The sequence below is a fragment of the Heptranchias perlo genome, chromosome 5 (genome assembly GCF_035084215.1).
Source record: "Heptranchias perlo isolate sHepPer1 chromosome 5, sHepPer1.hap1, whole genome shotgun sequence".
NCBI lineage: Eukaryota > Metazoa > Chordata > Chondrichthyes > Hexanchiformes > Hexanchidae > Heptranchias > Heptranchias perlo.
The window spans coordinates 60,699,106-60,711,448 of record NC_090329.1 but is presented as its reverse complement, the minus strand read 5'-3'; the positions used below and the strand labels follow the sequence as shown (position 1 = coordinate 60,711,448).

Here is a 12,343-nt window from a genome sequence, read left to right as displayed (position 1 = left end):
AAATCATACCAATAAAATTGGTTAATGTTAGAAACACCTGCCCTTCCCTCTAAAAGGTGAGCTTGAGCTGGCAATTCCCAACTATGCATCGTGTTACTATCCAAGATGCATCATAGACATTGTAGTTCTATAACTACAATAGAAAGTAAGCTGTGAGGAGGACACAGAGGCTGCAAAAGGATATGGGCAGGTCAAGTGAGTGGGTGAGGTGGCAGATGGAGTATAATGTGGGGAAATGTGAAATTATCCACTTTTTAGTCTCTCCTTTTAAAAAAAAATTCTGCTTTTCTATTCTTCCTACCAAAGTGGATAATTTCACATTTAACATGCAGGTACAAGCAGCAATTAGGAAGGCAACTGGTATGTTATACTCCATCTGCCTTGCAATAAAGGCTAAGAGTAAGAAGGTCTTGCTGCAATTATATAGGGCTCTGGTGAGACCACACCTGGAGTACTCTGTACAATTTTGGTCTCCTTACTTAAGGAAGGATGTACTTGCAACGTGGTTCACTAGAGTGATTCCTGAGATGAAAGTGTCATTTTCTGAGGAGACACTGAGTAGAATGGGACTACATTTTCTGGAGTTTAGGAGAGGTGATCTCATAGAAACGTATAAAATTCTGAGAGGGCTTGACAGGGTAGATAGAGAAGTTGTTTCCCCTGGCTGAAGTGTCTAGAACTAGGGGTCATAGTCTCAAGATATGGGGTCAGCCATTTAGGACCAAGATGAGGAGGAATGTCTTCACTCAGAGGCTTGTGAATCTTTGGAATTCTCCACCCCAGGAGGCTGTGGATGCTCAGAGTATATTCAAGTCTGAGATTGATAGATTTTGGGACACTAAGGGAATCAAGGGATATGGGGATAGAGCAAGAAAGTGGATTTGAAGTAGATCAGCCATGATCTTATTGAATGGCAAAGCAGGCTCGAGGGGCTGTATGGCCTACTCCTGTGCCTACTTATGTTCTTATAGGAGCAAGGTATACAGTGACAAACTAGGCAGGAATTTTACAAATATAAATGAGGTGCAAGGAGCAGAGAAAAAGATTTTTTTCAGCATTTTATATGGTTTAGTCCTTTAAGTGGGATACTGGAGAAAAGAAACCAAACTTATGAGGACATATTTGAGATACCGTAACTCTTTTCAATGGAACAAAGAGAGCCAGGAGATTTAACAGAGGTTTTTCAAAATAATGAAGGCTTTGGTAACATGAGTAGGCAAAGACTATTTCCCCTGATTATCATTGACTCCCAGGGGCTCATCAATTTAACATTAGTACTGCAAGGAGAGAGGTTAAGAGACATTTCATTATGCAAGGTTGCTGGAGAATGGAATGTTTTGCCACAGGGAGTAGTTGAGGCAGACACTTGCACCGTTTAAAGGAAAAGTAGATAAACATTTGAAGCAGAGGAAAATACAGGGTTGGCGGAAGAGATCAGGACAGTGGGATTGTGTTTTTGAATGCGCCAAAGAGCTGGTACAGACATGGGCAGAAGGGCCTCCTTCTGTGCTGCAAAGTTCTAAATTTCTATTGTAAAATTCTATGCTAACAGTATTGCTTTTTAAAATTCATTCTTGGGATGCGAGTGTCACGGGCAAGGCTGGCATTTATCGCTCATTCCTAGTTGCCCTCGGAGATGGTAGTGGGCCTTCTTCTTGAAGATCTGCAGTCCATGTACTGAAAGTGCTTCCACAATGCTACTAGGTAGGGAGTTCCAGGATTTTGATCCAACAATGATGGAGGAACGGCAATATGACCAAGTCAGGATGATGTGTGACTTGGAGGGGAACTTTGGGAGGTGGTTATGCCCCCTTGCACCTACTACCCTTCTAGGTGGTGGTATCTAAGGGAGCTGTTGCCGAAGAAGTCCTGGTGAGTTGCTGCATCCGTATATAGTACACAACTCAGGCATGGTATGCCAGTGAAGGGAATGGATGTTTAGGCTAGTGGGTGAAATGCCAATCAAGTGAACAGATTTGTCCTGAATGATTGAGCTTTTAGTGCAGCTGCACCCATTCAGGCCAGTGGACAGTGCCTTATAGGTGACAGAGGAGTTAGGGAAATGAGGAGGGGAGCCACTCGGTGCAGAATACCCTACACCTCTGGCCTGCTCTGGAAACCACAGCATTTATGTACTGGGTCCAGTTGATCTTCTGGTCAATTTTACTAGGGCTCCTCAGCCCTTGGTCGAATGTTGCCTCGATGTCAAGGTCAGTCACTCACGCCTCTGGGATTCAGCTCACGTCCACGATTGGACCAAGGCTGTAATTAGGTCTGGAGCTGCGTGGTTCTGGCGGAACCCAAACTGAGCATTGATCAGGTTATTACACGTGGAATGTATCGAATTGGCCAAGACTGGCATCTGTGATGGTGGGGACTTCAGGAGGAGAAGGATCATCCACTTGACACTTTTAGCTGAAGATGGTTGCAAATGCTTCAGCCTTGTCTTTTGCACTCAAGTACTGGGCTCCATCGTTCAGGATGGGGATGTTCATGGAGCCTACTTCTCCTGTCAGTTGCAATTGTCCACCATTCACGACTGGGGAGCTTTGACTGATCCGTCGGAGGACAGTAGGTGGTAATCAACAAACAGCTTCCTTGTCCAATGGCTTCACGTCAAACATGGGTAAAGTCAATACTAAGGACTCGCAGGGGCACTCTTTCCTCCCCCCGACTGTACTAGGGATGATGATGGAGGAGTCTGGGACGCTGGCTAATAGATATGATTCTGAGTATGACTAACAGGCTGTTGCTCGACTAGTCTGTGGGACAGCTCTTCCAAACTCTGGCACTAGACCCCAGATGTTAGTAAGGAGGACATTTCAGGGTCAACAGGGCTGGGTGCGCCTTTGCCGTGTTTTGATTTGATGCCTAGGTCATAGCCGCATGGTCCACCTAGTTTTATCATTTTTCTTTCGAGCAGTTTGATACAACTGAGTGGCTTGCTAAGCCACGTCAGAGGGCAGTTATAAGTCAACCACATTTTGAATGAGATGCACGTGCATCATGGATAGGGATTGATGTTTGCACCAAGACCAGACAGACTAGCCAAAGTCAGCCAGGCAGACTGATACTATGGGAAATACCATGTTCAGGTGCTGGCCATTGATGATTAAACAATGGGATATGCGCAGTACTACACCAATGACAGCATCAGTAATAATTACAAATCCATCGTGGGAAATAAATGAGGAAAAAAATCTCATGTAAAGACTGAAGTTATATTTCTTCAGCAAACATTACAAATTAAATTTGGTAGGTGGAGAAAACAGTCAATAATTAGCAATATGTTTTGGGGAGACAAAAAGTTGCACCTTAAGTTTTGTGGTGATGGGTAAAGCATTACAAATTGTGTATTTTTTTTAGCAATGGTGCAGTATGAAATATTTCAAATTAATAATGCTATATTTGAGCAAATTTGCTGAAGTATAGCAATGGGTGAACTGCTGCTGCCTTTAAGCTGCAGCCAAACTGAACCCAGGCTATCCTTGAGCAATACCACAGGAGATTTAAATACAAATTTCTGTCGGATTAAATCATGTCATTAAAAAATTTGATTACAATAACCAGTTCACAAAAAGGTTCAAATCTAAAAGTTTAGTTACATGACATTTCAAAATTTTCCAAGACAAGCTAGCTATATTTCTGCCCCCCTCTCCCAGTAAGACTACTGCTTTCTGTTTCTAGGTAATGCTGTATATTTCTCAAGGTGAATTCAATAATAATCCAATCAGATAGCATCAAAAGAATCTTTTTGTACACTGTCCTAGTCAGAGGAACTTTAACTCATTTGAGTAAGATTTTGGAAATAGTAGTCATCTCAGAAGCAGGCACTAGATGTGGAGATGGGATGACAGACATTGCAAGAATGCTGAATCAAATACAAGAAATGCTTAGTTAACAACCATCAGTTATGGTATTTAGTTTCACGTACAAATCCTAAACAAATTACAAATACCTACACCCGGACAAAGTTAGATATTGAGGAATACGAGAAACTATCCAATTCTAAGGAAGGGCAACACTTAACATTTACTTATCTTTGCAGATGTTTATCGACTTGCTGTGTATTTCCTGTATCGTGCAGGATAATTTAATATAACTATTAACTAGTTCTTAAAAAGAACAGAAATTTTACAACTCAAGCCTTCAGATCCATAGCAATTACTAGACATTGTTACAAAGCAAGATTGGCATCGTGCAGAGTTCCCATTGAGCTTTCTATGCCAGTATCATTATACTGGCAGGCATGGTATACAAGTCCACTAGTGCAGTCTGGTTTCTGTACATTACTGAACAGACAGGCAAAATGAAAGGCAGATTGTGACTGACTAGCAACGTATCACTTTATGGCATTTTATGTAACCAAAATAGTTGGGATGCTTTCTACAGCCAAGCTGCTCCTTCAGAGTGCTCGCATTATTAGGATCGAAACAGACTGAAGGTTTAATTGGTCATAGAAAAACATTCACCATCTTTAGTTGGGTGCCTCAAATGTCAGTACTGCCTACTCTTAAATCACAATTTGAATTCAACTTGTGATTAAGTAATACATTTCTATTTTGCAGTATTTACTTAAAACAAATTATACAATATTTTGAATTAAGATCAAAAACAGCTGAATCTGGAATAGACATGAGGAGTTACTGACTTAACATTGAGCGGGTTTCTTGTTACAGTAAGCTAAATGGGTCTTAGCATTTTAACTACTGACCTCAGATTTGGCTTTCAATGGCTGTTCCATACCAGTTTCACACTGAATTTAGACTAACATTAATTCAGCATAAAATGGATATGTGCTCTCCACCATGGAGTGGAAAACAAGTGGTCCTGAAGGTATAGAGTGCTGAAAGAAAGATCAACCCACAATTTATTCCCATTTCTAGTAGCATCACTGTTCAGAGACACTGCCAGACTTAACGTGGTCATCCAGCAGTCTACGGAGAAATATTTGCCAACTCACCTACTTCTAAATTTCAGTTGAAATCATTTTGGTAGTGCAAGGGTTTTACACACATCACATCTCCAAGTCTGTAGATCACAAAAACCATATGGCAATAAGCTTGGACAGCAGAGGTAGACACAGGTCCAATTTCCCACAGAACAGAGCTCTCAGCTATGCTTTAGGGAAGCAGAATGCAATTCAAGTGCTTTCCTTTGGGAATCATCCTTGGCTCCCTATCTTAAAAGCAGCTGGCACACAGGAACATTGACAAACCGATAGCTGTCAGCTATCTCCCTTATCCACAGGATATGCAAGGCCCAAGGAGAAAAAAAATCCACACAAAGGTATGACTCATGCACCTTATTATGCAGATTCTCCATCCTCACAAAACAGTCATTGCCTATTCAGCCAGTATTTTAATCCAGCTGCCGATTATTTTTTTTAAATTATTTTTGCCACTATTACTCAAATAACTAATTAAAAATTTCTCACCATTACACAGGGTGGGGGAGAAAGATTTCAACTTATGCACCATAAACTACCAAAAAAGCTTTGGCATTATAACAAAGCACAAATTTGACTCAAATGGTAGTACTTACCCCTCTAAATCAAAACGACAGGATTAATTGGAGTCTAGGATTTGAGCAAGCACTCTGGGTTGACACTTCAGTGCAATATTGAAGGGAGTGCAGCACTGTCACAGATGCCTTGGGATGAGAAGTTACACAGAGGCCCCATCTGCCTTAACAAGGGTGTTAAACATCCCATAGCATTATTCTAAAAAAAGTTCTGTGACTTGCCAACATTCTTTGTGCAACCACCATAATCAAAAGTGAAAACTGGCACTCATCCCATTGCTGTTTGTGGGACTTTTCTGTGCATAAAATAACTATCAGTCATTTACATAGAGATTGCACTTCATAGTGGGTGGCAAGGCCACTACAATTTGTAGTTCCCTGGGTTAAAGAGAAATCCATCAGGGATCCCACTCCTGATCACTGTCTAATAATTGATGCTGGAAGTATTTCTATGTGGACATGGTTAGATTCTGCTATGCTGACCCACTCAGTCAAATTGTCTGCCAATGCTCACTATCTAGACTCTCACCTGAAAAATACCATTTGGGCAAGCTACTGGAGGTCCAGTATGAGGCATGACCAGCTGGCTGCTACATCAAGAGAGCACTGATCAAGTATGGCACACTAAGGGTGTTGGGAAAACCTTCCAGTGACTGGAGTCATACCCAACATACAGGAAGATGGATGGATTTGTCGGAGGCCTCAAGGCATCACTGCTAGAGGTTCAATTACCTTTCCTCTGCCTTTAGGTCAGAAGTAGAGCTATTTATAGATGATTCTACAGTGATCAGCTCCATTCACAATTGTTCCCATAATGGGGCAGCCAACAACCTTGGGCTAGCAAGTGGCAGGTAACATTTGTGCCGGAGCACCAGGAAATGACCATCTGCAACAAGAAAAGGCCCAACTACCACCTCCTGATCAACACCATCACCGAGCCCCCCCCCCCACTAACATCCCGGAAGGTCATCAGTGACCAGAAGCTTAACTGGGCCAGCAATATAGGCACCTTGGCTACAAGAGCATGGCAGAAGCTAGTATCTCTGACAAGTGGCTCATCTCCTGACCCCTAAATACTTCATCTGTAAGGCTCAAATCAAGAGCATGAAGGAATACTCACTCACCTAGATTGAGTCAGTTAAAACTGAAGCTCCACATCACCCAGGACAAAGCAGTATGCATTGGCAGCCTTACTGATCAACTCAAAATCCATTCCCTCCACCACTGATGCATTGTGACTGCAGTATTATCTACAGGATGCACAGCAGCAACGTACCAAGCTTAGTTTGACAGTAAATCCCGCAACCTATACTACAGAGGACAAGAGCAAAATCGTGGGATCACCACCTCCAGGTCACTCATTACGCCATGGACATAGACCATCAGCCCTTCATTGTCAATGTGTCAAGATCCTGGAATTCCTTAACACCATCATGGAAGCACCATCTCATGCACTGCAGCAGTTCAAGGCATCCCACCAGCAGTTTCAGGAAAACTAGGGTGGGCAATAAATGCAGCCTTGCCTGATTCACCTACATCCTGGTTTTAAAAAAAAGTGCCCATGAACCCACTCAGAGTTAGCACATTTTGGGGATGGGGAGAAACTAGACAGAAAAAGGAGAGCTGGCCTGTCCATTACCATTTTTCAGTGTTTGATTTAACAAGAAAATGTTTCAAGTTCAGCAAGTAAAGCTGTTGCAGGAAACTGAGTTCCAAAGTCTGAAAATATTCCAATTTTGTCTACAGTTCAGAAATTATAGGGTGGTGACATACTTAAGTGTTTCAGCTCCTATTACAGATAAAGACTGGTTCAGTGGTTTTGCAATACATTTAAAAAGTAAATTTAATCCACAGTCATCTGTTTCTTTTGATTCTTTTTCAGAATTACCTTGGCAGTGCATCATAAGGCTAGCTCTCTCATCATTGCTCAATAAAAGGTGGTTGGTGGACAGCTCTTCCATACAGAATTACAAATGACAGAAAAGACATGTCTGGAATGGAAACATGCTATTCCATTCAGAAATCCTCAATTCAACATATTGCTTACGGGAACTCCTGGAAGATCTATTTTTGTAGTGAGTTTAGCATCCCATCAGTCTTTGTGTCCTATTATTTTTAAGACCACAACTACTATGGCATACCTGGAATTACAATTCTTACAGAAATATCAGCAATGAGTAGAAAGGAGAAATCTATAAGTCAGTGATCATTTCTAATCCCTAAAAAACTGCAAAGCATATATCCCCATCTCAACAATTAAGCAGGGTTCAATGTTAAGCAACCCTTCAAATTACAACTTAATAGCTTTAAGAAATGCAGTTCCAACACACACATAGCAAGAATTGAACATCTGTGCAATGGCGACCTTGTGCACCATTAAAATTTTGCAAAAAAAGCCCAAAAACCACTTGGCGGGTTTCCAAAAGGAACCCTACAACTTCAAATCTCATGTAGCACTATGAGCTGCGGCAAGTTCAAAAATAATGGCTACGACCACTATCTGACTTTAAGCTATTTTCCCCTTCTCTAGTAAATAAGTTTAGGACTACTTATTGGGCATATGGCTCCTGTATTTAATTGTTTACAACTGGAGGAGCTTTAAAAAAACTTGCACACCAGCCAGTCCATAGAGTGCAGTGTTTTTAAAAATACCACAGAAGAGTAAGACACTTAAAAAGCCGTCAAAACGAGTCCTGTGTATGTAATTTTCAGACCAATAGGTGGGTTTAAACTTACAAATTATTTGCGCTAATTGTTTTTCTATAACTACTAATTTTTGTGACAATTATAAGTTAATTGCACTGAATTGAGATATGGCAAATAATTAAATCCAATATCAGATTAATGTCAGCCTTTTCACTGCCTGAAAAATATGAAGTAACACCTTTCAGAAAATAGGTAAAGGAAATATTTTCAAACAGTAAAATATTAAAGCAGAAGAACCTTGGTTTGCAGATAGATAGATTAAAGATACCAATGCAAATTGATGAGATGTAAAAGACAAATAAAGTCCTTGGTTTTGTATCTAGAGGCATTAAACACAAAAGCAAGGAAGTACTGAACCTATACAAGACTTCAGTTAGGCCACATGTGGGATTCTGCAGAGAGTTTTGGGCACCCAATTATAGGAAGGATATAAAAGCAGTTAAAAAAGTGCAGTGCAGATTAATTCATTCTTGAACAGATATGAGGATCACAGTTATGAAGAGACTTGAGAAATTAGAGCATTTTTCACTCGGTGACCTGATAGAAGTCTTCAACATTATGAAGGGTTATGATAATGTATCAGTGATAACCCTATTTGCATTGGCCAGCCAGCAAGGCAGAAACAAGGAGGTACAAACTAAAGATAATTACAAAAATTAAAAGTGGTGGTTAGCAAAAAAAATTCTTTATACAGAGGGTGGTTAGAATGTGGGATTCTCTGTCACAAACTACTGTTGATTCAAAATCCATCAATTCTTTTGAAAGGCAATTAGATAGTTGTTCAAAAATCAGGAATATTGAAGGTTTGCAGCGAGAGGGGATTTAAACCTGGCTCATGTGAAGATACCAGAAAATTTGATGACCAAGAATCCCATTTTTGTACTGTATATGATTGTAGGAATTCTAAGAATAGCGGGCAGAAAATCCTACCAACAAATAAAGTATCCGGCAGCATGACACACAGGTCCCATGAAATAGCAGTTCAGATCAAAGTTTGCAAACTGTCTGAGTTTTGGACACCTGCCTAATCAAATTACACTGCAAAAAGGAAAAAAGTTCCACCTTTGAAGCGATTAAAAAAACACTTGCCACAACATTTTCGCGTAAAGCGCCCCATGTTATAGTTACACATAAGCGCCACAATTCTTTACGTTAACAGAGGAACGGGATGCCAAGTTAAAAGCAAGATACTGGAAATCAAGCAGAATGTCCTGGAAACACACACAAGGGCGCAGACCCGTCTTCAGACTGGGATGGCACCGTGGAGTCGACCCCAATCAAACCCACTGATGTATCTACGCCTGCAGCTCCCCAGCCGACGTAAAAAAAAGTCACCATTAAAAACAGCCCAACCCAAACAATAATAGAAACGCCCTTCACTAAGCATCACATTTTAAGTTTAACCAACTGCATCTGAAGTGCTTTTTTAAAAACTGAAACACAAAACGTTTCCTAAGTTTCTTCTATTTTAAGAACATTGCCTCATCTCAACTCTGAATTACCTACATTACAAACCCACCAACCCAACCACAGACCCTTCCCAAAATGTATACATACTTTTGGTCAAATGACAAATTTGGAAAAGCTGGTTTCTATTTTTCTGTATACTATCCTGCGTTCTCCTCCCCCCACCCACCCCAAACCCACCCACCAACGGCGTAACTGTGCACCACCTTCTCCCCCTCGCCCCCGACCACCAGCGGCTCCGTCACGAAAATCAGCAGCTTGGTTCGCCCCACAACTGGTGAAGTCAGTGTTTTATTAAAGGATACAGGGCGGTGAAAGTTATCCACCGAGTGTCCTCAATACAAACAACCAACGGAGCTCAACGCCACTGAATTACATCAGTTTGGGCCGCGCTCAATTCTCACCTTTTTACCTTTCTTCGCATCATCCTCCATTTCTAGCTGAAGAACCAACGATAGCTCCTCGCAATCAGGGTAACGACGGCGACAAACCCCCCGACTCCAGCCCAGAATGACATTACTGCAACAACATTGGGGTCTCAACACATGGGTGTCACGGCGCCCATTCACTGTACGAGGGCTGGAGTCTCCCTCCCGGCCGCTCTTTCCTTGACAGACAGACCGACCGGTCAAAGCACAGACAACCGTGCGCAACTTTTCAATCCTGCCGCCATCTTGGGCGTGTCTTCCCAGCTCGCACCGGGGCTCGGCTCCGTGGGGGTGGGGGGGGACGGGGGACTTCGGCTCCTCCCGACCTCCAGGGGGCGATCGCGCTTTCCGTCAGCGGCTGTTTCCGGCACCGCGAGCACCGCCCAACGACTCCAAGTCATCCTCCTGCCCCCGGCCGCCATCTTCAGGAAGACAGTGGTACTTTCCAGAAAAAAAAGGGACCATTTCCACCCACCCACCCTTCACTTGGTGAGTAGTGAAACAAACATCGGCCTTCATCCCTTCTGTAACTCCCTCCTCCTCCTCTCTGGCCCTGACTTACTAATCAAATACTACAACAGGAAAACTGTTGGCTAACAGTTTAAAAACATTGAGAGCTGAGTATAAGCTTCCGACATGAATAGCAGCAGTTACGTGAACCTTGTAACTTTAGCTGTTGGTATACTTAACGTTGCTTCAATGTTGCATTCCTGGGTGGTCCAAGGATATGCTTTCCCGGAAAAAAATTGAATTTTTACATTAAAAGTGCAATCTAGTTTTAAGCACTAGTATACCTCAGTTTCTAGATTTTAATCTAGAAAAGGGGTTTTTAACAGCCATTTGAATTTTCAACAGACCTTCACTTCCCCAAAAGTCACCAACTCTGGTTGGACATATTCCAGGAAGTTTCAGCAACCTCCAACTGCCCTGCCCCCATGCTCTTACCACTGGTTGGAAAGCAAACAGACTCTTCGTTAATCGATTGGTTGATTCTTGACTGTTAAACAGCCTTTTTTCCCATCCCAATATTTTTATAACTAATAAGAAAAGCGTTCAAAGATAATTAAATAACACACAATTTATTCTGTAATTTTTCTCCCAGATTATTTGCAGCAGTGTCCAGGAGATTAATCTTTAATTCCTGGAGATGCCAGGACAATCCCCCATTGCCTAATTTTCAGAAGCACTCTACCTGCCCCTGACTCTCCCAAATACATCCTGCTGTCACAACACTGCATTGTATAACTAGCTTGTGAGATACACAAAAAAGTAGGCCAGACTGCCACATTTCCTATTTTATCTCCCTTGTTGCAGTCAAATGCTGGTACTACAGCCAAAGTTGTAAACTCAACTTGAGGGTAATCACAGGAACAAATTGACATCCTATCAATCACTCCATGGCCTCATGCATTTTAACACCAACAGGCTGCATTAACAAGCTACTGAAAGAGTTTTTACACTAAACAGTTTCTCCAAGTACACAGAACATAATTTTTTTACTGACCTCTAAAGCTCTTTCATTTTCTCGAAGGTACCTTGAGTTTTCTTAATTATGGGTCATATTTCAAGCTATATACATCTTCGCATTAGTGAAAAGTGTTTTTCTTTGATATGAACAACACTGATATGTTTTGCTTTTTGGAGTTCCCCTTGTCACTGAACTTCTTTGCTATACTAATAAATGAAACAAACAGCATTTGTTTCCTTTAGCACAATTTGCTGTTGCGTCTTGAGTCAGTCTTCCTTTTTAATAGATTCTAGTTGCATTTCTGTTTTACATTGTCACTGCTACATTAGCCTGGAAATTGCTGTTTGTTTGCTGATTTGTGAGCAAACAGGGATGGACACATCTAATTTTGTTGGAGCAAAATTATATTTTATTTTTATATTTTTAAGACAATGTTTACTTGTAGCTCGCTCAGGCAAAATGTCATCATTGCCAATAATTATAAGCAAAAATGTTTATCATTGGTCAAGTCTACCTAAAACGCCCAGCCTCTCCTGCCCCACTAAATAAGATGTGGAGATGCCGGTGATGGACTGGGGTTGACAAATGTAAAGAATCTTACAACACCAAGTTATAGTCCAACTGTTGGACTATAACCTGGTGTTGTAAGATTCTTTATATTAACCACTAAATAAGGATACTGACACTGGTCAGTTTGAAAATTATTGTCTCGCACTTTGTTTTTTCTCTCTCTCCTTCCCTTCTGTCTCTC

General features: G+C 41.4%; 1 protein-coding gene across 3 annotated transcripts in view; it reads right to left on the bottom strand.

Moving 5' to 3' along the window:
• Positions 1-10,381, bottom strand: part of ccm2 (CCM2 scaffold protein) — a 98,887-nt gene extending 88,506 nt beyond the window's left edge. For 2 of the 3 annotated variants that reach the window (XM_067984465.1, XM_067984464.1), the window contains exon 1: positions 10,101-10,381. Coding sequence is in view for 2 of the 3 variants with exons in the window: in XM_067984464.1 (XP_067840565.1) it covers positions 10,101-10,130 (30 nt within the window). In the remaining variant the exon portion in view is untranslated. The remainder of the gene's footprint in view (positions 1-10,100) is intronic. The other variant, XM_067984466.1, reaches the window with a different exon arrangement.
• Positions 10,382-12,343: the final 1,962 nt, after the last annotated feature.